Source organism: Passer montanus, unplaced genomic scaffold, assembly GCF_014805655.1.
Source record: "Passer montanus isolate IOZ18808 unplaced genomic scaffold, ASM1480565v1 scaffold19, whole genome shotgun sequence".
In the NCBI taxonomy this organism is placed as follows: domain Eukaryota; kingdom Metazoa; phylum Chordata; class Aves; order Passeriformes; family Passeridae; genus Passer; species Passer montanus.
The window spans coordinates 2,388,536-2,416,080 of NW_024366480.1; the positions used below are offsets into that span (position 1 = coordinate 2,388,536).

General features: G+C 40.7%; 2 protein-coding genes across 2 annotated transcripts; both read right to left on the reverse strand.

The window, feature by feature from the left end:
- Window positions 1-5,325: 5,325 nt before the first annotated feature.
- On the reverse strand, window positions 5,326-11,167 carry LOC120500720 (cytochrome b-c1 complex subunit 7). The gene is made up of 4 exons (XM_039705964.1): window positions 11,080-11,167; window positions 9,547-9,618; window positions 7,701-7,867; window positions 5,326-6,442 (listed from the first exon to the last, which is right to left on the reverse strand). The coding sequence occupies exons 1-4, from the start codon at window positions 11,096-11,098 to the stop codon at window positions 6,365-6,367; spliced, it is 336 nt and encodes a 111-aa protein (XP_039561898.1). The 5' UTR covers window positions 11,099-11,167; the 3' UTR covers window positions 5,326-6,364.
- A 2,218-nt stretch (window positions 11,168-13,385) lies between these two features.
- Window positions 13,386-27,540, reverse strand: MTERF3 (mitochondrial transcription termination factor 3). The gene is made up of 8 exons (XM_039705963.1): window positions 27,373-27,540; window positions 26,612-26,948; window positions 24,149-24,301; window positions 22,981-23,170; window positions 19,914-20,061; window positions 18,611-18,682; window positions 15,715-15,876; window positions 13,386-13,643 (listed from the first exon to the last, which is right to left on the reverse strand). The coding sequence occupies exons 2-8, from the start codon at window positions 26,928-26,930 to the stop codon at window positions 13,449-13,451; spliced, it is 1,239 nt and encodes a 412-aa protein (XP_039561897.1). The 5' UTR covers window positions 26,931-26,948; window positions 27,373-27,540; the 3' UTR covers window positions 13,386-13,448.
- Between the last annotated feature and the right edge of the window lie 5 nt (window positions 27,541-27,545).

The window sequence follows — 27,545 nt, forward strand, 5'->3', positions numbered from 1 at the left end:
TTTTTGAGGCTCACTTATGTCAACACGTGCTTTATTGTGTCTTATGTGTTTTTAAAGTGCTGGGTGGAAGCAGCTGGAAGAGAAGTCCTCTTTCAAAGCATACCTCCTCTTATTCTTTTGAAGTGGCTTGTTGAATGGGGCTTTAATGGCTCTTCTGGACACATTCAAACACACCACTGGGTTTGATATACTTATGAAAAGCTAAGGATGGAAATTCATGAAAGAGATCCCCTAGAGTTCCAGAGGTGAGGGTGACTACACTCCTCCTTTCCACGAGAAAGAGCAAGAGTCTGTGACCAGATAAAAAACAAAGCTGTACTTTTGAAAGGAAATTGGTCTGTTATTTTTATTTTTATTTTTCTTGAGAATTTTTTTTGTGTTGTTGCTATATAAAATATATAAATAAAGCATGTCTAGCCCCATGTTCTGACTTTGCCCTAAGTGCTCCTAGGCAGGGATGACTGCCTCCACAGAGCTCCAAAATGATGATCTCACCCCTCCTCTGGTACCTTGGCTTTTGCAGTGCGCAGAGCAGAGCTGAGCCAAGCCTCACCTGGCAGCAGGATGCACCTTGATTTTTAGCAGAGCCACCTCTACACAGCCACGACAGTGTGGTGAGCTCCAGCAGGCTGGCTGAGAGCTGAGCATTGCTGGGGGCCCGCTTGCACATTGATGGAGTTTTCACCCACCTTCTTCAGGATGAGAGACTGCGGCCGAGAAACATGGAGAACTTGGAGAATTTTTAGTTAATTGAAGCAAACCAAACAGATCAAGCTGCTTTTATGACTATTTCATAATAGTATCTTTTTAAACTAATACTCCACTGGGGAACGCAACTTGCAGACAGAAAACCCTCTGAAGTGCCTTGAAGAGATCTGAGCTTTGGACTCTGAACTCTGCTGCTTATAAACAATCATTTCAATCTGCTAGGCTGCAGTGGGAGTATGAGGCTTCATAAAAGGGCTTAGGTGTTGGAATACTGAGTGCAGCAGTGCTTAACTCCATGTCTCACTATGCAGACGCCCCTTGTGATCCAGAAGATTTAGACACAAAGAACCAGATCCATGCAGGCCAGTGGGGAACCACTTTGGGAAGGGCTGAGGAGAGCACAGCCCAGCTGTGCTGAGTTACCTCCTTCTGATCAGGTTTCAGGCTCCAGGTCCTTTCCCAGCACAGGAACCAAAGCAGCACACTCTCATAAAGCAGCAACAACAATTCCAGCACTTGCTTAGGCTTTGGGAGAGAAAGATCCAGTGCTCCTCTTTTGCAGCAGAGATGTGAGCATCCAAAAGTCAGACCTACCCTGTAACTGTGGGGACATTTTCTTGAAAATGTTTTGGTTTTCATGAAAGAAGTAGATGAGGTTGGCCCACAGGAGATGGATGCTTAGGCCATGTCCAGGCACCCTGGAGGCAGGGCAGGGACAGCTTGGATTCCACTCACAATAAAGTTCAGTGTTTGATCTTTAAATATTCTTTAGGGAAAACGTAAGCCTCAATGAGTGCCATGAACTTGGCATTCCCAAAGTTAGGACACACAGGTGTCACTCTCTGCACTGGCCTGAAAAGCACCTTTGCCTTTGTCAAACTACCTCATACCTCCCTCCACATGCTCATACTCAGTGTTCCCATTTCCCAAAATGTGTTAAACCACGTTTGCACATAAATGCATCAACTCCACCTCATCCTCACCGTGCACCTCCAAAGCAGGCAAAGGGGATTGAGGTCAACTTACATTCTTTATACTTCCTTCAGAACCCTGCACATGATTCCCTAATCCTGGGTCTACCTCAACCCCGCACCCACCCTGCATTCTTCACTCAAGCCCTTGGCCTAGCTTCCTGATCCAGTGCCATGGCTCAGGTACTACAGGAGAGAGCAGGGCAGAAGCTGGTGGGCAGTAATTGCCTAGACAGGCAGAAGTGCCCACAGACAGGTGGAGGTAGACAGGTGGAGTCAGGCACTGCCCTTATTCTGAAGCTCATCATAAACCAGCCTAGAAAAACGCTCTTAAGCAAATGATTTGAGGCCTCATGTCTCCTGGTACAGTTTATCAGATCTTTCATAGCAGAAGAGAGATAGCCAAAAGGATTAACAGTCCCACTTGCACTCCAGAAAATATGTAAATATTATGTAAAATATGTAAGCATTCACCAAGAAGGGAACTGTGAATCGACACCTTTTGTGAAGAAAAAGTAATTGAGCTGACAGGCTGCCAGCATAACCTAGCATTAAATCACCAGTGAGCAGAAGGCATTGAGGGCTCCTTCTCCAGACATGTCTCAACACGTACCCTGACAGGAAGGCAGAGGTGCAGATGCTTTCTGGCACCTTGGGACAGCACCCTTGCCTGTCACCTCATCCCAGTAACACCAGCAGAGGTTCTGGGTGAGTCAGGAACTTCTTGACACTGAAGGAAGCTTACAGCTCCACACGGCCTGCAGGGGAGCGTGAGGAAATAGTTTTGGGATCAGGCCTCATGGTATTTAGATGCTAACACACTGTTTTCAGTGAAGTTTGTGGCCTACAGTTTTTCAAGATGTTAGCCCTTTGGGCTGTAGATCAGCTAAGAGAGGCTATGAGAAGTGAAGTCACTCTGGTGTCACCCTGGAGGGTTGCCTCTGTCTGTTCTGCTGCCCAGGAACAGCCCCTTGCCCTGGCCACAGTTTCAGTCCATGAAAACCAACTGGAGAAATCCTGAAGGTCATCTTTGACCTTTGCTCTCTAGAGAGAAAATGCCTCAAGTCAGAATGTGTTTACCATACTAAGGCTAAAACGCTTCTATTAAAATGACAAGCACGATGTTTCATCAAAATTCTTATGGGATTTGTATCTGCTGTAGCTCTCTTTCAGATGGAAGTTGGATGTAAAACAAGCATATGTTTCTTGTTACAGTGCTGAAAAAAATCCATTGTTTTGGGGTTGACCAATTCAAAATTTAAGGAAATCAGTCTGACATAGCAAACATGATCTTCAGCAATCAAAATGTATTCTTATATTTCATTATGTATTTAATAAAGAGAACTTCAAGTGAAGAACAGGTTTGCTCAAAAGTGATGAAGAATAATTTAAGCTAAAACTATCATCAAACTGCAGGACTAGTCAGCTCAGACTCTTAATTTTATATACATAACTTGGATGTGGTGAATGACAAAAATAGCTCAATAATTTAGGGAATCTCTACAAAATTTATATCCAAAAAACTACATTAACATAGGTGAAGGTATCAAAATCAGGAATAAGGAGATGCAAGATTCGCTGTTGCATTGTACATGATGATATGACCTGAAATTGCAGGTTCACATTTTAGGTACTCTTCTCATTCAGAAATTCTTTATAATCCTCTTCAGTGCACGGCTCATCCTTGCTTTCTGAAAGTACCAGATACAGACTACAAATACATCATCTTCTGTGTAAGTATTTTTGCACTTACCACCAGAGGAATGAGGATAGTGACAATCCCTGTGAAATTTGCTCCTGCTACTACCACCTGTAGTAACCATTGTGTGTATGGATAAATACCAACACTTGCACCTCATATTTTCAGAACCAATGAACTGAACCCAGACATAGATGTGGTTACTCCGCACTTTTGCAGATGTAGCTCCAAGCACACATATATTAAGCACTTAGCAAAATTCTTATGGAGCTTCTGCGAACCAAGTGTCTTGCTCAGTATTACAGAAGAACTTTGTAGTAGCGGAATAAAAAAATTCCAGTTCTCCAAAGCAGAATACCCTTTCATTCCTCATCAGACTCTTCTATTTTCTTTTCATTTTTCTTTTCTTTTCTTCTCTAGCTATCTGACCCCCTTTACTGTTACTAACCTTTTTCTTAAAATGAGGCAACTTTGCAGATAGCAAGCTAATGGCTGCACAGGCCGGGATGATTCAGAGGGCAGGATCCCACACAGAGATGGACAGGTGGGGTAGAACCAACAATGAAATTGCAGGTCTGGAACCCATTTTTGCAAATGCACTCCTTCCCATCTCAGATATTTTTAAGCATAACTGCAATCGTTCAAAATTGGGAATCATGCTGATCCTCCAACTTGTCACCAGCAGGATTTAAATCTAACATACAAGAAAATCCCCATTTCTTCTGGCTAAGATTAATGCCTGTCAACTCAGAGTGCACAGAGGGCAACACCAGAAGGTGAAATATGAAATGTCTCCTAAGCTACTCATTCATTAACCAGTAGCAGAGGCATACAAATCTCACACCACATAGCCTAAAAAAGGGTTTGGTCTCTACCACAAAGCTGCTATAACTCCTCATTCCCAAGCAATAGATGCCACTCTTACACTAGCCTCCTCCTCCTTCCCTGTTCCTTACCATTTTTAGATACTCCTACATTTCAAATACACACCCATCTCTGCCAAAAATGGCAAGTAACATTTTCCTTACTAATACTAATAGCCTTCCAAGATACAACTAGACAATAGTAAATTTTTCAAAATGCTTTGACAGAAGACTACTTCGGACATTAGGGAAATTTAAAGCTAAAAATTATCAATCCAAGCCAGAAGCATCTGAAAACTCATCTAAATGAAGCCTCAGTGAACAGGAAAGCTCTTAACATGGCTTTATTTTTCCTCTTGCCCTTGAGCTGCCCAAAGAGATCACTTGGAAAGACTCTTTTATTAACTTCTATTACTCACCCCTGACTCTTTTAAGATGTTACATCTGAGAGTAAAGGGGTCAGTGATTTCAGATGGTTTAGGCCAGCTGTGGTGTGGCTGCTTTGCACTTCACTCAAAGATCAGCCTATTTTTAAGCACCTTATGCCAACAAAATCCATTTGTACAAATCAGGTAATTTTTGAGAGGCTTTTTTCTTAATCAAAGCCTGTGGTCAAATAAGTAGAGTCTTTCCACAGAATTCTAGCTTTCATAGAAATTTGACCAGCTATGCTTTTGAAGTACTACTTTCAGTATGTAATTAAGTCTTCTAATATAATTCTAACAGATAACGAAATAGCTCTGATTTCATTAGAAAGCTACACTCTAATAATTCCATAAGAGAAGTGTGAAACTTCATGCCCTATTTGTCGCTTGGAAGAAAATCATGAAGTTCCTAAAAACACATCAAATTATGTATGCTTCAATCATTAGATTTTGCAGGAGAAAAACGAAGCCTCAAATTCTTAATATATTTTCCATGCAGACTTAAGAGGAATATTGGCAATGAAGGTATTTTTGCAGAATTTTGTTTTGCCACATCAGGGTGTCAAGTTTTGAGGGATCATTGTATCCATCCTACAGATGTAAAGGACTTAAGCAAGCAGGTGAAGGTCAGTAACAGAGTGATGAACAAAGCTAAAAGCTTCTAATCCAGTATTTTATTTATTTGGTCATACCAATTCAAAACTGCAGATGTGGTTTGCTCTTTTTTCTTTTGGTAAACCGAGTGTTGTATTTGGCAGACAAGCATGCACAACAAAAGGAAAAACACTAACCTTGAGGCCATCATGCACGAATCTGTACTTTATCCAGGTTACACAACAGGCTCTGAATTTCATGCCTTATACCAGTATCTGCATCAAATTCACACTACCATTGAACTGTGGAAGACTAAACTCCAGGTTTTCAGCCAGTATTTTCTGGATATGAATCACTAAAAACTAGAGCATGCTTTAGGTGATGAAAAAAACCCATGAGAAGTTAACTATGCTAAGTGCTATGTTGCTCAAAGCACATCAGAATACCACTTTTACTCTTTAAAACAATAAAAAGTCTCAAAAAGCTGAAGTGAGACAGTAATTACAGTTTACATGAAAATGGTTTTTAAGGTTTAACAACATATACGGTATTAAAAGTTAGGGAAACAGTTTCCATTTTATGGTTAAGGAATCATCTATATCTTCCATTTTTAGAATATATATCTGCTCAGGTACACAGAATATTACATTCTGCTGTCTCACAATACCATTGTAACATCAAACACTGGTTCAGAATTGCTGCCTACAGGGACAAGTGACAAATGAATACCAAATCTTCTTTAACTTAAGAGAGCAACCAGCACCAACAGTCCTGACCATTTCTAACCTAATTCTACTACTGCAGAAAACAGCTGTATGATGAAAAGAGCAAGAATCAAAAGCTGGGATGAAGACTGCATACCACTAAGCTAATGTGTAATGTATATGCTCACAGGAAAGATCTGAACGTTAGCTTGTTAACATTTAGAAAGAACTCTTCCAAGATTTTTATAGTTTGACATGTTTATTTTAGTTGGATGAACAGATTCAATGAACAAGCTGAAACAGTATTCCTCAGGCCCACAACTGCCTCCCTATAGACTTCTACATCCAAATGTTTAAAATAACAGAAATATCTGGATATTTGCATGAAGTAGTTCAAAAGTTACTTCTTGTTCCATGCTTCCCTTTCTTGTCTTTCACGGATTACTTCTTTTAGGTATGGTTCGAGATAACGGTGATCCTGAAAAAGAAGAAATATGTAGAAGAAATATATTTAAACTTACAGCAAAGTCCAAAAACACCTCAAGTCATTCCTACAGACTGTTTCTTCCTCATTCCTTCCCAGGTTTGACTAAACACCAATCTATGAGAGAAAAGAAAAAACCCACAAAACCCAAAAAACCTCAAAACAAACAAACAAAACCACCAAAACAAAACCCCTCAAAACAAAACAAACAAACAAGAATCCAGCCTTACTTACCCTGAAAAGGTAAACTTTGTATCTGCCAAGTCTGTGATGACAAGTTCTGTACTGCAGCAACCACTAATTCCTAATGCCTCATCAACATTAGCAAGCAAAGTGATGCTTCCAGCTATGCCTTTAGAAACAGTGTTCTTTTTGGCAGATACTCAAATGCACAAGATCCACTGTAATTAGTTCAAAGTCCAACAATAATACTCCAGATAATCTCTTTTTTCAGCTTAACTTCTCAACAGCACTGTAAACTTGTATTTGATAGAACACCCTGACCATGTTTAACACTTACAAACCAAACTACTGCTTGAGGAATTGACCAATTACTAGGTCATATGTCTAAATATGACCTATGAGACCAAAAGAAGCAGCCTCTGCTTATTCAGAGATGCATTAATACATCTCTCATGTATTTATACTCTCCTATAGCCAAAAGTTTGACGATAAAATTCCTCCCTGCCAGGTAACCTGGAGAAAGCTGAGATGCACAGTGATGCAAAATCTGTCAACCAATTCACTACCAAAAAATAAAATTTAGTTACATCTGATAAGGAAAGTGCAGTCTGTTTTTTCAAAGTACAAGGTGACACTTATTTTAATGCATGATTTCCCTCCAAATTATTCTTCATTGGCACCTTCAATGAATAAAAGCTTTGGCTCCAGATTTTCTGCAAGATTAAGAAATTACTCAGAAAAGCAGATCTTGAAGAATTCCAAAGCCATTTACATTGTATTTCTTTATCTGACAGCTTACAAGAAATATTTTGTCTGAATGCAAACAATGTGCTGTGATTCCGAGGTGAGGCATAAGCTTCTGTCATCTTGAGAAAAATTTAGTAATTTGTACAGAAAAAGAGATTTTTAAACTGCAGCCAAAAGTGTTTTCCAGAGGTACTCCATGAGATGCTGACTCATTCACGATGAAGAACATGCAAACAGGTGTCTCCCCAGAGAATGAAATCCCAACCACCAGTCCTAGCAGTGCCACTGAAGACCTGCACGGGGACACACCCCATGCACATACCTCCTCATACTTCACCCACTGGTCTTTGGGAAGGATCTGATGCTTCAAGCTCAGGTCCAGCGCTCGCTTTATGCGAAACACTCTCTCATTGTACAGGTGCTCTGGAAGTCTCCTCAATGCTTCTTTTACATCTTCATCTTCATGCAACGTATCATCTCGCATTAACCCTGTACCAAGAGGAATTCACAGTACCACTGAATGAACGTTCTTCAGTAAGATTTAGGACTGACACGTGTACCATGGGCAAAACACTTCCAGCACAAACTTACGAAGAAAAGCCAAACCAATCCAGGAAAGCCACTAATTGATCAGAGAGAACATGTAATCCTAAACACTGACTTTCAAAGACTCCATTTACTTTTTTCACTCCTTTTCTTAAAGAGGAATAAGGAAAATGGGTATTTAATTCAATGTGTTTCATGAGATTATGCATATACAGAACAAAAACTTCTCTGGATCCAAGGGGTGAACTTCTGTGCATCTAATTTTGTATCTCTGTTAAAGATGACTGTCCAGGTAAAGGGTTTTTGAGAGCTCTGAATCCATTAGAATCAGCCCCAGATGATGTGAAGAATTTTTCTTCAGTATGAAGAATTTTTCTCTAGACTGCCCTGGTAATGATGAGCAGACCTCTGCTGACTATAGGAAGCTATGGGAACCCAAAGCTCTGTGTTGGTGCGTGAGCTCCAAATCAGAAGTTAAATCAGGGAGAAACACCCAGTCTTCTCAAAGCTAAGCACACTCCCACACTTCTGTAGAACAAAGGATTCTTGAAGACAACCAACCTTTCTGTAAGGTTCAGTATTAACAAAATAGGACAATATTACTTCTGTGGCATTCCAAGATGATTACTACAACATACCTTCTGACTTGTGCTTAAAGGTTTTAATCTCATGTGAGTGTTTTGGCAGTAGTGTCTCAATGAACAAATATTTGAGTCACATATTCTTAACTCAGTTTTGTAATTTATTTCAAAGGCACAGGGAGCACTGCTACTAGTTTAAACTATATTAAATTGATGCTTTGCTAATTTTTTACTCACATTTCCAGGGAAGCAGCAGAAGTAAGAATTTCAGCAGACAGGCATTATCAAAGAGGAACTAAACACTGCAACTTTGAAAGATGGATCTAAGCTACTTATTTACAGTTTTATTGTAATTTTTTTTCTAACTTCCCAGGGCAGGTTTTCTAACTTTCTTTAAGAGATTTTGCTTGTATTGTGGTAAGCAATAAACTGCAGCATCTGAATATTCACATTCTTGTCATACAAGAACTGTTCTGCCATCTAAATGGTTGAAACAAACTTGGTAACAACTCTGAATAAACTGAAGACAATACCATTAAGGGACCCTCTTCTCCTTCCTGAAGGAAGCCCTGTTTTGAGACCTATTCCACCACTGTGCAGGCCAGAGTGATGCCAGCTGCAGTTATGGTGACACAAAGGGCAGAATCACTGTAATCCTTTTTGCACTTTGGATACTTTGCCCAAGTACTGCAGATAGGCTGACTGCTATCAGTGGGAACCTCCCCAGCTTCAAGGGCAGTAAGACACTGGCCACTGAAAGTGACTCGGTGGGGAAATCTAAATAATTGAGTTTTCAGGACTGCTTTGTGAAAGTTTTTTCAACTTCCCAGCCTGGCCTTAGCTGTTTTAAGTTAATTCACTAGAATGTGAGCAAACACAGAAATAACTGAAGCTATTGCCAACTTTTTTTTGCCACAAAGTAGTAGCCAGTTTTGATCAAAAAGACTTATGCCAACCTGCACGTACATATGCCAGCCATGAACCATAACTAGTTTGAGAACTGTTACATTTGCAGTTTTAAAAACTCAGTGAAACACTTACCGTATTTGTTGAACCCAGCTGCATTGTAATACCACTTGCAAATCTTGTCAAACAGGCGACCACCTCCTGCAACTGAACATGCACAGCAAGGTAAAATTCAACATTTACACATTACTGTGCCAGTACACAAATATTTGCTGGCCTCCAACACATGCAGTAATGTAAAACTGCATCAAGTTTGAATCTGACCATATGTGACTTGGGTTCTACTTCTCAGTATCCCATAACTGACACTGAACTCACTACATACAAGAGCTTAACCCATTTCACTAAATTATTAGGCTGCTTTAAGGCTTGGAAAAATGCTACCAATTCCTCATCAAAGACAGCAACAAAACTCTCAGACTCCACAACACTTACATGAGCCAAACCCATAGTCTACATAAAACAAAACCATCAGGCTTTTCCAATAATTTATCTAGGTTCTTTGGCTTTTGCTATGTGACGTCAAGCCCAGCATGTTACTATACTGTTGACCTTCTGCTCTCCTCAACAGGTACTTGAATGCTATTCCTTTTTCAAGGAGCTGCCAAAGTCAACTGTAAAATCCAGACTAAAACCTCAAAACCCCTAACCGAGCAAAAAAAAAATTAATCAGACAAAAAAAAACCCAAAAAAAAAAAAAATAACCAGGCCTCCACAACTCATAGTCTACATAAAACAAAACCATCAGGCTTTTCCAATAATTTATCTAGGTTCGTTATGTGACGTCAAGCCCAGCATATTATTATACTGTTGACCTGCTCTCCTCTCGATACTCGAATGCTATTCTTTTTTCAAGGAGCTGCCAAAGTCATCCATGAAATCCACACTAAAACCTCAAAAGAAGCCCCAGCCAAGCAAAAAAAAATTTATCAGACAAAAAACCAGACCACATCTAGCACGTTCACCTTCCTTTAGGTGTGGTTTGGGACGGCAGAGGTGCTTTTACACATAATCAAATACCTCAGCAAGGGCTCTGGAAGGCCACGAACGGCACAACACGGGCGAGCTGTTTTACGTGATGACTTTTAAATCATCAGTCTCACCAGGTCAGCCCCAAAACGCCCCAAAGGAGCTCTTTAGAGCGCTACCTCAGCAGGTTACTCAGTTACTCCTTCGTCCTTTAGGGCCAGACAAGGAATAACCTCAGACCACTGCGCGCCCAGCCGGTATCCGCGCAGGACAGCAATCCCCGAGGGCCCTCATGGGCAGCCCAAGGCTTCCTCCGGTGCTCCCGAGCCCGCTCTACGCCCACAGGGCTCAGCTATGGGGGCAGGCTCCCGCCGCCGCCGCGGGAAGGCCGGCGGGGAGCCCGGCCCGGCCGCTGTGGAACCGGCACTCGCTGTCCCCGTCAAGGGCACACGGTGCACACGGTGCACACGGTGCACAGCGGCTCCCCGGCTCCCCCCCTCCCCGTCACGGCCCGCCTCGCTGCCCAGCGCGGGCCGAGGCGAGCCGAGCCCCGCAGGCCGGAGGGGGCCGCGGACAGAGCCGGCCCCGCCGCCCCCTCAGCGCCCCCTCAGCGCCCCCTCAGCGCCCCCTCAGCCTCACCGGGCGCCCTCGCCGCCATCTTGACCTCGGCGCGCCGCGCGGGCTCCTGGGTAAGGCGCGGGCGGGGCCGCCCATGCCGGCCCGGCGCCTGCGCTCCGGCGGGAGGGCGGAAACGAGGGACGGACGAAAATAAAAATAAAAATAACAGTTAGCTTTGTAAAGCGCGATAAGCAAAGCACCGATCGGCCACGCCAAGGAGCAGAAACCTGCCTGTGCTCAGGTATCGCAGCCGCTAGCGAGCGGGCAGCACAGAGCGCTGTGCCTTCCCGAAGGAAGGGAGCGCTGCGGGTTTAAAGAAACAAAATGCGGACGTGGGGGGGAACACAGAAACAGGTAGCACGCAACGCAGCGGGTCATTTCAGCCAGAAAAGTTTGTGGTTTTACTTATTTTTTTAATCGTAAAGCCACAAAGTCTTTGTCACGATCCTCAAAAAGTTCTTCGATCCCCTCTCCTCTTCCATTTCAGCACTCCCTTTAAATGTTTCGTGTCCATTTTTCATCTATTTCGGCAGAAGCTTGTGCATTTAACCTTTCAAAGAAACTGGTTTAGCTCTGGCAGCAATCATTCCTACATTTAAAAATATTAAAGGAATTTAAAGCTCAAAGTTTGAGACATCCAAAATATACAGACTCTGTAATTAATTTCTGTTACAATGGTTTGTCACAAGGTAATACACAGTAAAATAAGGCTAGTGGAGAAAATCTGCAGAAGTTAACTCCAACATTATGAACCCACATATTTTCTATTAACATTTTTTACTGTAAACACTATTTTTTACAAGACTGTTTGAAGATTACAGTTATTAGCATTTAATACAGTCAAAAATCCAAGTACGCATATTGGACTTTGGATACTTTTATTTAACAGGAGGAAATGGGGGAAGCGCTTAGTCAGCACATTTCAGCCACCATGAAATTTGTTCTGTATCTCCACCAAGAACAGTCTATTTAATAGAGTATTTCAAGCAATCTTTCCAGGCCAATGGAGCAGGAAACATGAGAAAAAATGACAAAATAGATAATCTCAGATATATACTGCAGACAGTGGATATGGTTTTTCAATGTGTTTCAAGCACTTGTTTTTCAAATTCTTAATTTGGATTAATAAGAATTTATCCGAAGTCATAATCCAGAGATCACTACTATTCTCATTCTTTAAATCTCTTTAATTTTACTTTATTTCCCACCTATTAGTAGAATTTAGCCTTTGGATTTTATTCTGTTGTGTGCATAAAAACTGCTATTTTTATCTTCAACAGTGAGGTTTTAAAACATTGAGGCTTTTTCATTAAATAAACTTAAATCCAAATTAAAACATCTGGGTTTCAGATTTCCTGAGCTGTTTCTAATGAAGAAATTCAAACTTCTAAACAACATCAAACAGTTCTGCATGTGGATTTAAGCAGCTTTTAGTTCTTCCCAAATACACTGTGAAGCATTTGATAATTCCATATTAACGTGCTTTGTTTAATAATAGATTAAGTGTTTTCAATACTCCCATGATGCCCAATGTCAGAATTTACTGCAGCTTTTACAACTGACCAACTCTATCACCTTAATATACACTACAGCCTCTTTTCATATGGTTACTTGTGTATTAAAGCCACACGAATCTCATTGGTATGGGGGGAAAAACTGAACAAGGGGAAGAGAAAACTAACTAAATTAAAGATCTTCTAGATTTCAGGAACAGCTTTTTTTTTTTTTTCTTTTTATAATTTTCCTGAGTTTTGTTTGCTGGGGTTTTTTTTGACATTTCTAACCAGCTTTTAGGATATTAATTTCAGCAGCAAGCTTCAAAAAGAAACACCTTTGTAACCTGTTGAAAGAATGCCTTTCTGTATGAGGAGCTTCACATATTAATGGTGTGATACTTTCTGCCATACAAGGAAAAGAATAACATCATTATTATTAGCTCAAGCAGGTAAACACAACATTACTTCATTACCACACTATCTTGCTATTCTAACTTTTGGGGAAGAGGTGAAAGGAGAAGATAACAGAGGGCAAGACAGGGAATAAGTCACTAGCTGATTTTCCATTCTCCCAAAATTCTGCCATTATCAAAAGAAAAAAAGAAAAATTTGAATTTACCTTTCTGTTAATGTGCTGCATCATCCATTTTCAATTAAGTTACTGATTAATTACAAGGCTTGCATTAGTAGCAATCAACATATTGGCTCAATCCTTCTGAAATACATTTTTAAGTTACTATGAGTATTACTGTAAGCCTTTAAATCCTACCCGCTTCATAAACAATGAGTTCTTAAACCAGTAATTAAAAAATTAAGAGACCTTAAAGGGAAGTAGTTTTATAAAGTATGTTTATTTTGCAACTTAATTCTATAATTTTTTACATGTGTTACTAATCAAAGTGTTTTTAAGAAATTTTCAAAGTCCTGCATGGAGGCTTTGGCAATCTCTGTACAAAACAGCTCATCGGGCAAGGACACCAGCTGATCCAGGGAGATGTAGCTGGGCTGTGCTGGGTCATACTGGGCTCTTCCCAAGAATGCAAGAAACATATGCCTCTCTCTGATTCGCAGTAGCTTTGAGTTGAAAACCTAAGAAAGAAAAAGGGAAGAATTTTTTAGGTTGTCTAAATTCAGACCCTGAGGCATCAAAAATAAGAGTGTTTTTTAGACAAACTGAAGATCTAGGAAGCAAACAAATAATACACTTGTTTTCCTTTAATTTACGTCCAACACCAGGTAGGTTACATTTATATATAAATTATCTAGATTCTAAATAAATACTTCAATATGCTGACATACACAAAAAAATGGAGTGATACAAAAAACCTAATGTGCTAGGGATTTGTTTCTATATAACATCATTACTTTTGTGTAATCACAGCCAAAAAGTGGAGGTATTCAGTAACAGGGAGCACTTTCCCTCTAGCATCAGACAGATTCAAATGACCACTGTTATAAGGAAGAAATTAAGAGGTGACCACGTGGCATAATGTAAATAACAAACTGGTACAGTGGCAAGGGTAAAGGTGAGTGGATGTGACTCCTGTCATCATAACGTGGCCAAAAGGCACAGTGTAGTGGTTCAAAGCAATCATTTGTCTTCTGCTGCACAGCAACACCTACCTTTGAAGATACCTGACACAAAAAAATAATCTAGACAGTCAAAGATGAGAACAATGGTAGGGGAATCAGCAGAACATTTAAAAAGAGAGGGAAGTGGGGAAGATGAGATGCACAGTTAAGTTGTAAAAGCAAAGATCTAAGTTCATTCCTGAGTAGTACAACTGAATAGAGAGAGATGCTATAGGGGCAATAATGATGAAAATATGAATGCTATTCAGAGATTTTACTAAGGAAGCAGAGATTTTACTAAAAAAAAGACTCCACTGATGGAAGAAGAGTTCCATGAGGATGCAAACCAATTTGAAAAAGGAAGGAAATACAAAACTAGTGTTCCTCTTCTGCCTTCCTTGAATTTTAAGAGGCAGTCGAAATAAAAAAATAACACTTAACCACCATTTATGGATATAGCTGACAGAATGGTTACAAGAGCAACTGTAACATCAGAGAGAATTTGACAAAAAAAAATCCTGTATACTTCCTATGTTCAACATTACTGTCATTCAGGATAAAAGTGAGTACAGATGGAGACAACCATGCATTTGGGAAGGCACAAGTTAAAGGCCCAACCATATACGGGCCGATGTGCACTACCTGTATCCTGGAATTCACAGTTTTCAAGGGAGAAAGGGAATAACGGGAGAGGGAGAGACTGTGGCAAGAACAAGGAACAGAGGAAACACTCCACTTACCCTACCAAACAAAAGGAATAAAAATAATGAGGTGAACCACCATAAAGCAAACAATAAGACAACTGAGAAGAAGTGAGCAAAACTTGCAGTCATTTACAGATCAAGGAGGGCAAAGTGACAAAGATGAGCACAAAAGCAAGCATCTTTGTTAAGTAAAGATAGATCAAATAGCAAGACAATCAAAATCCTGAGTAGCTTTATTCCCCCATGCAATTTTGGCTTTCTAGCCACTTAGATTCTCTATTAAACTTGCTTTAGAAAGAAAATTACTGCAGTTCAGAAGTTGTAATTTCTGCTTTCATTTTACCTCGTAAGAAGATAGTGCAACTGCATGTAGGCATTGAATGAGGTGACTAACACTTTCACTTTTAATTTGTGAGGAAATAGCAGTAATGAGGAGGTACAAAAAAACCCCAAAATAGTAATAAAGAAATGAATCTATTTTCAATCCTGTGGTATTTTAGCAATTGCTGCAGCAATAAGAAGATCAATGATAATCTGATTGTCTAATAGACAGAACCTCTCTTACCTTTACACTCTATTTTCAGATCCTAAAATTTTTAAAGCTTATTTTTTAAGTAGCATGACTACCTCTGTTGAAAACTGTAAATATCACAAGGCTGTGGGTAGTGATATCATATATGCTAAGGGAAAATAAGCAGCAGGTCCACATGGAAATCCTCAATAGTTTCTAATTGCTAATAAAAGTTATCTCAATTAGAGTAAAAGCCATAGGCTAGCTGAAGCATTCACTTATGTTCTGCATAGAGCAAGGCTTCACCTTCAGCACGTTAATGAAGTGGCTGTGACAAGAGCAGCTACAGTTTATTCCCAGATTAACAGCTCACCTGAGGAAAGCGAGTAAGCATGTGGTGGGGAATGCCCATTATGTTGTGTAAGTAGTCAAATGTCTGTTTGAGTCTCTTTTTACTTGCAGTTAAAATCTTGGGAGTTTTACACACTATCTGTTGAATTTCATTACGTTGAAAACCAAGTTCAATTTGACAAACCTGAAAAAGAGCACAATTTTATCTTTGCAAGTCAGCAAACTTATTTTAATGTGACACTGAAATAAACTAACGCAAAATTCTTCTATCCTTTTTCACACAGCAACAAGAATGCAAACCACAAAAATATCTTCCACTTCGGTTCTTCTCAAGTCAGACAATGCTAATTATTTATTGTTCTAGATTAAAGTGCAATTTGTTTATAGAATATCTCCAAAATAAAAATAATTTCTGTGAATATTATATATTTTTCAGTTTGTCTGAGATATGAACAAAAAAACATGTTAGCATATATATGGCAGTTAAAAGCATAAAAATTCTTTACTAAGAGTCCTTTATCATTTTCAATACCAAGCTGTCAAGAGACTTTCTTCCTGTGGAGCTGCTGAGCTCTGTAAAACACAGCAATCAAATAGCTAGTGCCTACTTTTGCTAATGTGTTACCTCTTTTGCTAATGTATCCAAGTTACATTTTTATAATAGGCAGTATAATTTCTATAGTCTTCAACTTAAGACTGCTGAACCTAAAAGAGATGTGTAGAATATACAGTGTATTCAATTTATTCTACAGTTCAATCAAGTCTAAAGTAAGATGTCTTTTTCAGAGACTGCCTTGACTTCAATTATGATTTCCCAAAAGGAAAGCAAAACACATTTTTTCAATAAAATCATGAGCACTCCTCCCAAAGTGCAGAATGGCAAGCAATTCATTGAGTTGTTGAGAAAGAATTCAGCATACAAGACTGTCTATTAACCCAGTCATTTCTTCTATCCTCCAGTGACACTTACAAGCAGCTTGTTTTCACTCAGAAGTGGGTGTGCTTGCCAGTTAACCAGACTTTCATATCAAACTAAGGTACTTCAGCTGGCAAGAAGGCTGTGTTTTTGTTTGCCCAGTTTGATGTGCCAAGACTGCAGCTCTTTTCCAGAACTGCTTGTCAAATATGAAGGGGAGGGCTTGGAATCTGGGTTTTGAATTTACCTTAGGACTTCCAAGTCTTTGCGGGAACTGTTTCTAAAGGCAACTGTAATCAGGTCTTTCAAGCCCTCATTTTAACTTTTCTTCTTTATAAATATTTGTGCACCACACAAAATACCCATCAACTAAGACAGCATTCAAGTATGAAAAAAAGAGTTTGCACATGAGTGGTATCTTCCATGGACCTGAGGTGGCAGGGGTAACTTCCTGCATCAAGATACATAACCAGAGTTAAGACCCCATGTTAAATCACTGCAGAGATAAAGCTGGGCCCACTGTAGAGGTAATTGTGGCAAGAATCTTGAGTTTTATCTTCTACCCTGTGACACAGAACAGCTCCCTCGACATGATCAGTGAGCTCAAGTGTAGGTTGCTTTGACTGCACTCAGTCTGACAGCAAACATGTTTAATATTCATTAACTCTCTAGGCCACATGCTAATATCATTATTGCATAAGCCTCTGCAATAGTCAACGAAGTATGTTTTATTCCCAGGATAGGCAGTGGTAATGAAAGCTTTGACAGGTTTTACCCTGTTAATGAATCTCTAATTGTGCTTGATTAAACCCTCAGAGGATGGACTAAGCCATCCCTCAGCACATTTAGTCCATGACTGGTATCTTACGACACCAAGATCAGCTACTGTACTTGTTTCTGAATAACAGTCCATTCAGAATGAGGGACACAACCTGATTGCTTCTGAACTGCTGGTACAGGATGCCACTTTCCAAGTACTGTCCTCCCACCAGCACTTTAGGACATACAGGTCTGAACACACATTCTGAATCCAACCTCCTGAAAAGCTTGAGCTGTTAAGAATGAGCAGATGCCAACAGCGGGGACCTAAAAATCCTTCCTTTCTTTCCCTTTCTCACACATTTTAAAAATAGAGGTGCTATGCTGTATTTCTTGGTAGATAAACAAGATAGTCACATAGAACTAAAGACCTCAAAAACACATTCATTATAATAATGGCTCCCTAGACTGTGGAAACAATGTGTGTTTAAAAGAAAGCACTATTAATTAGAACAGTCTGCTACTTTCCAGTCTCCTCCCTTACCACACACACATTTCAGATTGCAAGAGTTCTAGCATTTAATAGTTTCAGAACAGTGAGTCTGTCTGAAAATTATACATTTTGATTTATAGTTATTTGTTATAGAATAATGGAATTTCACAAATTGTTACACTACATCATGCTGTTTGGCCTCGATGGCTTTACAGCACAGTAATTAAAGCAATACACTTACATTTTCAAAAGGGAAAGGAATCCCCATGGGTTTGAAGTTATTTACCCAACAGTTGTTAATAACGACCATCTGCTATCAGACAATAGGTGTCAAATGCACATTTTGGCAGGCTAGTTACCTGCCAGGAGAAAAATAATCAACTGCACATTTCTTGCTCCTAAATACTCACGGACAATCCAAGTTAGCAAAAAACCACAATAATTAAGGGGAGGAAAAAAAAGACTGAGTATTTTTCTACCCATTAAAAAATGGGTGACCATTTATGTCATCATATAGTAACTTTTGGTAGGAAGGCAATACATCAGAGTAGAAGACAGAATAAGGTAACGCTCCATGCATCGAGTAAGCTTGCAGGCTATAGAGGAAAATACATTGTTTAACAGTTACTTTATATCACCTCTAAACTTATTTCATTAAATTCTTTCTGTACACCATCCTCTACACGAATTTTGTCTTCTGACAACTCAAACTATATACAATACACTTTTAATATCTATTCATAAGCTCACCTGAAGATTTTCTTTTACAGGCTCTATTTTGCCAGTTAGTAGCCTTGGAAGACGAATTACCAGATCCTTTGTCTACAATCAGAAAAAACACATAAATTAAAAGAGTTTTACTGAAGGCTTCAAAAAATAGATTCTATATAAACTTTTTTTTTTGGCATTTCATCTTGTATTTCATTTTATCTCTACACCAAAGATGAATTTGCATGAAACAGCAGTATGTTAAAATGCAAAACATTACTTAAATATGTTCTTTTGGAAAACAAAAAATAATACAATTGTAAAGCAGACAGGAAGAGGGAGTAAAAACATGCATCAAAAGGAGAAAGTATGCTCAATTGCCCAATTTCTCTCAGCCCTCAAGTTGTTTCTTCCCATCTTTTTTAAAAAAAGTAAACAACACACCACCCGACAGAGGCTATAAAAGGATTTTCTAGTGTCAGTGGAGCTAACTTCTGAGTTTGGTTAGATCACAGTGTAACAGCACTACAAGCAATACTCCACATTCCCTGAAGTGTCTGACTACTTGTAATCCACCCTGAGTACAACAAGGTGGTGGCCAAACCTTTTTCTGAGGAGATGTCTCACCTCAAATATGGAAAAGCCAGCAACAGGGCACTGTAGCAGCTATGACTGTTCAGCCAACAGAAGAACCAAAGATTCCACTTGGAATTTGACATTCATTGCAATCCCCACCTACTGCAGGACACAACTAACACTGCCCACTTACTCCAGGCAAGTCCAGCTGCTACCTGCCCTCGCATGGTCCCAAAGCATGGTGCTGAATACCTGCTAAACATGTAATGAGGTTTGCACTCATGAGCAAAGACAGAGGTCACTCTTGCTGAGCTGAGCATATGAATTGGCATTTATCTTGATAAGATATTCACAGATTAGACTATTTTTTAAATTATTGAATATGTTACTTATTATTTAAGTGTCTTAAAGAGATGAAGAGCACCAAAGAATTTTCCAGAAGTTAAAAGAGCTGCTTGCTGTTTCAGTAATTAATTCAGTCCTCTGATCCACCTCAAATAACAGAACTGGACATAACATGCTTATTTGATAATAACCTGTAGCAGGTGATCTTCAGAAACTGTACTTCAGGTCCTCTGTATGTTAGATGTCCATATCACTTCTACAGTTAAATCCAGACAGTTAAATCCATGTTATCCTCCTGTAATCCTCTAGTGACATTACTGATGTTAACACAGTGTTGGTTGATAATCTCTGAACACTTGGAGTATTCATATTGCAAGACCTTACAACAGCCACTAACAAAATACCTGAAGACTTCAGTCTTTACCTTTTTTACACTGAGACCAAGTTCATTTTTGAAGAAACCCAGTCTGTTATCCAGTCTTTCCACTGAAAACAACAGCAAATACGGAGCTCTTGAGACCATCTGAGCAATTTCTGACTTACCAAATTTTTTTGATTTTAGGTAAGCCACTCTAAAAAGAGAACAAAAACAAAATAAAATCCAGTGATGAAAATTATATTGCCTCCATTTATTTAGTGATCACTTAAATTCCTCAGTGATATCTTATAAATGGACAGATGTTCTAGCATTAACATGCAACCCTGCCAAAAATAATTAGGGTGAAATCTGCAGTTATCGTAAAAGCAAAATACCCTCCCTTCCAATTAATTAGAAGTAAAATAAACCTCAGAGCAGAATGTCAATACTGAAGACAGATTTTAATTCCTTCCAGCTGTCCTTAAGCAGATAACTATGTTAACCTACAGTTAACTACCAGTCTGTCTCCTAGATTGCAAACACATTAATAGGGTATGGACAAGAAGATATATACAGCCTTTTGCTATTTTAATGAATTCCATTTCTACTGCTGAAAGAACAGAGTACTATACCTCATACATTCCCATTTTGCCAATAGCATTGGAGTAGAAATATCATACAATGATGCTGTGTGTAGAGATAATGTCGAAAAAGACATTTCTACATCAGCTGAAGTTGTGTTTGCCACAAACAGGCCCCTATTTTCAGTCACTGGTCTAACAAGTAAGTAACAAACATCTGGTTGTCAGAAAGCAAGAGGAGTTGACTAAAGTTTTGATATTTAACAGAGCTTGCTTTCTTCCTTTCTTTCCAAGTCAAAACTTTTTCCAGACTTTGATTTCAGTGAAAGTGAAATCCTGTTTCAAGTACCACTTGTAGTAGATGATTACCACAGCTCCCAGAAAAAAACGCTTGAGGAGGGGAAATCCAGCACACCAAGTAAAGAGAAACAATTAATCCACATACTACCATGTACTAAACAACTAAACTATCATTTGGAGAGGCTTCCTCTGGTTATGGATGAGAGTAGTTGCAATATGAGAAGTATATGCAGTCAGATCAACTTAGAGCATACAAGAATTGGTTTATCTAGTAGTAATTAAAATACTAAATGGGTTGCAGAATATTTTGCAGAAGCAGATATTCAGCAAAAAATGTTCTGTTAAACCATGTCTTGTGGAGAGAAAAAAGTCCAGTTACTACAACTTCCCTCTTTCCACAAATCTTCAGAAATTAAGTTATCACAGCTCTAGAGAACCAATTCCTAACTGAGCAGGCACCACAACACAGAAGGTAGCACCCTAGGCTCCTGACAATGACAATGGAACTGGCACAGCTTCCAAGCACCCCAGAAACAGGTAAATGAGCCAATTAAAAATCAAATCTTTTGGCTATTCTGACTCCACTTCTTTTCTGTTAATAAGTGTGAATAGCATTCACACTTGAAGCATTTCTTCCTGGAAAGGCAAAAAAACTTAAAAGAGGGATGGCAAGATTGTAATAACCTGACTGTAGAAAATTGAATATTAAAGGAACACAACTATCCAACCTGGCCAAAGCTTGAGATACATCTGTGAGTGCTGGCACCGAGGTTAGCCCTCGTTCCACTACAGGGCTCAGCAGTTCTATGTAGCATGTTAACAGTTTTAAGTCATCATTAACACCAGCATAAAACAAAGCATCTGGTGCAGCTGCAGTACAGACACTGATTTGCAACTGTCAAAATTGTTAGGAATTATGGAATGTTTTGACTTTTACAGTGTTTATCTGAAGTCAAATGCCAAACCTATTGAAATTTGTGTTTTGTTTCCTGGCAACATGGAATCCATAGCAATAAAACATTCCAGAGTGATGTAACCAATACCACGTCCATCTGCACCAAACTGTTTATGCAAAGGTGATACTCAGCTTTCAAAAGAAAGCTATTTGAGACACACTCACTTCACAGTCTTTACAGCACACTTACTTACTTTAAAGCCTGCAGGAAATCATTCACCAGTGTCAAACTTACAGAATAATCATATGCAGAATATCAAGAAGAAATCAGATTGCTCTGTTTAGCCCCTTCTGTACTAACCAACCAGGGCCACAGGAGTGTCACTGAAAATTAAATTTGACTTCATGGAAGAGTTAGGGTATTTATCACAAAAAAACCCCCAAACCTCTACTCAGAAGAGCATAAGCAATCTGGTCAGATATCTACACTCAAAGCTACTGCTGTAAAATGACACAGGGTATTTTTTTGGATATTGTTTCTGAAAGGACACTTACTGAACACAAGATTATAAGAACAGAGGCGAATTAAGTTAGGTCTATGCTATACAAGAGTCTACTCATGTGCCTGTTTCTAAGTATCTGTACTTTCAGATTTCAGACAGAAATGCTACTAGCAAGAGCCAAGACAACAGACTTTTTCTCTGGAGTACTGGGAAGTTTTGAGTTCATTAAATATGCACATACACACACACACGAGTTGTTCTGAAAGAAAACTATTGAATTAGGAATAGTATTATAAATTAAAGTTCATTGTAAGGACTGAAGAACAATTTAGGGCCATACAAGTGTGAACAAAAACAAATTAGCTCATTGTAGTGTTGTGTTGAGTTTCAGCTGGACAACAGGAAAAAAGTCACCAAAACCTCCTGCTGCTATTAGATGTCAGCACAAAAGAAATCTTTGATTGCAGAACTCATGAGATTTCAAATTGTGACCAAAGAGTTTAATCTTGCTCTACAAATTTATGTAAAGCCTAAGGGATGTCATTTTGGAAAGAAAGCTGACATGAGTTAAGCACGTGGCCTAATGTGGCAAGCTGTTTCCTCTGTGGCAAACAGACAGGGATGGGCAGTAAAAATTTGTTACTAGACAGTTTTCAGGTGGATGAAGGTGTTGACTTATGATACCATCACACAATAGTGCCAAGAGATGGGGAGGCACAAGAATACAGAGGCAGGGGTCAAGTAAGAAAGGAGGCAGCAGGCAGCACAGCTCCTTCAGACAAGGTTAAACCAACTGGAAAACGAGATCTTCAAGCCAAGGGGCTTAACACCCTGCTACTACTCAAAAGGCTTACCTGGTTTCTAAAGCTTCCAGATCTTCACCAAGGATGTATGGATTTTTGGTCAGGAATGGTCCCAGCTGATTGTCTTCTACACCCACATCCTTAAGAAACAGAAGTATTTTTTTTACATCTTTTTCAAAGTCCAAGGTCAGTAAGAGCTGACCTGCCTTTTGACGTTTCTCCACTTGGGATAAGTCAACTCCTACAACAAACAAAATTAGAAGTTGTTTTAATTAAACACAGACCCTGCTTTCTGTAAGTGTTTCCCAAAGGCATGCTGGAATTTATAGGACTACTCAATTCTTTGCACTGATTTTGCATACTTTAATTACTCAACATAGCAAGGCTATGCCACCTTGTATATTGTGGAAAGACTCCAGATAAAATAAGCAGTCATTTTAGAAGCTTTTGCTGAGTTTATTTTTTGAAGAAAGACATTTGCAGTGAATCCTGCATGTGCCACACTTAGAGACCTGCTCTTGTTGCACAGAAGTATGTGTGCATGAAATTTCCAAATCTATTATAAAAGGGAAGATGATTTTTGCAGTGAAGTGACTTTGTATACTGACTCACATGTGACAATTTCTTACTACATTGAGACAGATTCCCCCTCTCAAATATTAATTTCTCCAACCTCCTTCTAGTCTTCCTTGCATGTTTGGGCAACATGGTGGTGAGAAAGCTTGAACATGGGTATCTCTGTACTCCAAGTGGTTTTTTTGATGAGAAAGAAGGTTCTTGTCAATCCTGCCCCTTGCCTCTCCAGTGTGCTGTGCCTCACTCCTAATGTTATGTATGGCAACCATCCTCTTTCCTTCCTTCCAAGGATGAAGAGCTGCACCTTGTTTTGCAGCAAATTAAAGCATCCTTAACCAGCCCAAAAGAAGAAAGACCAATTAAGTTACACAGTGATCCCCACCTCCTGAAGCTGTGGGAGATGCCTCCTTCCAACACCCACAGCACTCAGGGACTAACACCAGCCTGTTTCCCAGTAGCGTGGCATTGCTAGTGACACAGTCCCTTTTTTGTCCATTTACCCTGGATAACATTCTGCAGCTTTTTACCATTGGTCACTGTTCCCATCTTCAAGTTTATGAGATAACCAGTAAGAGCAAAGCAGAAATTACAGATCTCCAAGGCTCCTGCTATAGAAAGAGCACACAAACAAAATCACACATACCTAGGTGGACAAGTTTTGCAAGGGTTTCTGAGTGATCAACATAATCTCGGAGCGTGGAAGACTGAATGGGGAGAAGTGGTTCTGCAATGATCTGTACAGCTTCTTCCTCAGAAATCAATTCCAAAGCAGATGAAGGTGGGATGTCATCCCAGTCTGAGAAACAAATACAGAAGACCCAAATGTCTTTTTTTTGTGAAAGACAAAGCTGCTCCCACCAAATGCTATACGTATCTCTTAAAATCCTTTCCAAAATGCAGGAACACTGTGCCATGTGATAAACAGCCAACCTATTATTTGAAAACATAAAAACATAGACTCTGCTCTCAGTTTTTGCCTCTGTTCCACCTCCTGGTCACTGCCTCTCAACTTTTACTCATATGGCCAAATCTGAGAGTAGTACCCAGCAAGCCTGCCTTCAGTGTGCTGCCCAGACCGCTGCAGACAATAGATCATACCACCCTCTGAAAAAGGATTGTCTTTCATGTCTTCACAAATGTATTCTTGCCTGATCACAGCCAGATAAAAGGCTACTACAAAGACTATTTTTCATAACCTGACCAGCCCACTACTTTGTGGTTCTCCTGAATATGATGCCTGAAACACAGCTGTTTTAACTTTCAATGTATTTCATAGCCAGCTCCAGCCAAGCTATTCTGCCTTATCCATTAGAGAAAGGTAAAGCTTACTGCCACTATCTCTAATAGCAAAATGAATAGCTTCCTACTCACTAAGGTTTCAAAGGGAACATCATTATGCTTGTTTTCCCTTAAGTGTTCCAAGTCACAAAACTCAGTGTCTTTAAAAAACAAATTCTCTAAACAGATCTATTTTTCCATTGATAGGAGCTCACAGCAACAAGATTAAGATTGCTGTTTGCAGGCTGACTGCTAGCATCCACATCAATCATCAATTTGATTACTGAACAGATGCCCTGATTATAAACTCTTCAGGAAGGGGATTTTCAGTGCTCTGTATCTTTGTATAATGGCATCTGAGAGACCAGGGTAACGCTCTTCCAAGTCAAGAAACAAAGGCACACCAGAACTCTACTAAAGTAATTCCAAAGTAATTAGGATGTGCCTAATGCTCCAGGAGGAGTTGCACAGACTAGTCTGATAGCTGTTGAAGGTGTTGTCTTTTTCTCACAGCCTCAGAAACAAAAACACAGTAAAATGTTTTCAGCAACATTTACACATTGAACAGGAACTCTCTAGGAATCTATAAGAATATCAAGTGGTGTTTTTCAACCTGTTGAGGACCAAACCAATAAAGTCCATTCCAGACACATGCATGTCTTTTATTGTCACTTTAAGGTCCTTACACTTCCTATTGGGAATCATACTTCAAGTTACCAAAACCCACAAAAATTATCAATTATGTTTATTCCGTTATATAAACTGACAACTGGGAAAAATGCTACACACACACACATTCTCCAGTCAGTCTGCTGGCAGATAAAAACCTGGCAAAAGGATAAACTGCCTCGCAGGTGCAGGCACACACCAGCTGCTGACCCATCACTTTGGTGCAGCACTGGGTCAGACCCAGCTACACACACAGATCTCTGGGGCAGGCCTGAGCCACCCCAAATAACAAGCTCTGTATAATCCAGGCTGGCTGGGCTCAAAGCAGAGTCTGAACATACAAGGCTGCTCAGTAATTCAGAGCAAATTTCCTCAGCATACACAAAGTAATTGGAAAGGATGGAAATATTATAATCCTTGTTTAGATGTAAAAATAGGGGAAAAAAGTGAGTAAATTTCCTCAGGGCAACAACACCAAGGCGCTGTATTTATCTCCCTTTGTGTCCTTTCGTCAGGAAACATTTGGGCAAGCATTTCTCATCAGAGCAGTGCTTAAGGAGGCTTCACACCACTGCCTCCTGTTGGTCATTCCTGATCCCTCAAACCGTGGAGTGCGAGCTGCTTCAGGCGAGCAATCTCCCTGCCTCGCTCAAAATAAGAAGTAAAAAAAAACCCAAGAAAACAAAACCGCAAAAAACAAAACAACCAAAAAAAGAAAAAAAAACCACCCCAAAACTAGACCAAAAAAAACCACACCAAAAAAAAAGAAAAACACAAAAAACCCCCCACACAAAAAATTAAAAAAACCCCACCAAAACCCAAAAGAACTCAAACCAAAACCCTTTAGTTTGTACCACCACATCTCTGAGGGAAAGGCAAATGCTCAGCAAATACAGGTAGGGTTATGAAAACTCCTTCAACTGGCAGCTCCAGACCTACATTTTCACCCAAAACATTATAGCTTTATTTCACTTTAAAGGTATTCTTTGCATGCCACATCGACCATAACTATCTGAATTAACCACCGAGCTAATCAGAAGTGAAACTCAGGAACTCCAAACACATATTTCAGGCAAACAGGGCAAAAAAGGAGAACCCAGTTGGGGTTAAACCGCAGCATACCGAAAACATAATTTGAGGATCCCTTAAAGCCTCTTACCTTCGTCCAGTATTTTTGCATTCAGATCAGGCAGTATTTCTGCTTTTGCTTGTTGCTGTTGCACTGAAGGCAGGTTACTCTCGGGAGAAGAGCGGGGTCCATCCTCGGCGCTGTCGGGCGGGGAACAGCTCCCGAGGGACACCGGCCTGCCCGCCTGCAGCCGGCCCAGAGCCGCCGCCTTCGCAGCGGGCAGCACAGCCCGCGGGGCAGGCCCTGGGCAGGCCGGGCCGGGCAGCACAGCGCCGAGCCTCCGAGCGGCACGGGCCGTGCTCAGCAGGCAGCCCCAGCGGGCGACGTGCCGAGCCCACAGAGCCGTCATGCCCCTCAGCGCAGCATCCTGCGGGCACAGGAAGGCGGCGGAGTGGCACCGGCGCTGCCCCGCCTCGCCCTGGAGCCGGCAGCGTGAGTGCCCCGGCGCTACGGCAGCCCCTCTGCAAAGCACCACCCAGCTGCCGCCCGGCTTCAAACGCGCCGCAAACGGAGGAGCCGGGTCTGAGCCACCGCCCGCCGCCCTCTAGGACGGCCGTTCCCTTGGGGGCATTCCCAATTCCCTTGGGAGCACGGGGGAAGCCCAGCCAGGACCTAAACCCTCCCAGGAGCACGGGGCCCTCCGCGTAAAGCCGTGACTCGCCACAGGGAGGGGAGGCTGAGTCGGGCCGCGCCCGCCGCGCTCCCTTCGCAGGGCAGCCACTGCACGCAGCCTACGGGAGAAGGAGCAGTGCCGCCCGGCCCGGGAGCGGCGGGACCCACGGGGGCCTCACCTGCGTCGCACGGCCCGGCACGGCACGGCACGGCCCACGTGTGCGCCCCGCTCCGGCCCGGCCCGGGCGATACCACTCGGGAGGAAACGGGGGGGGAGCAGGCAGCAGCGTCCTTCTCTCCGCGTGTTGTAAAAGGGCGGTGTGGCGCCGCCGCCCCCCTCCCGCGCTCCGTT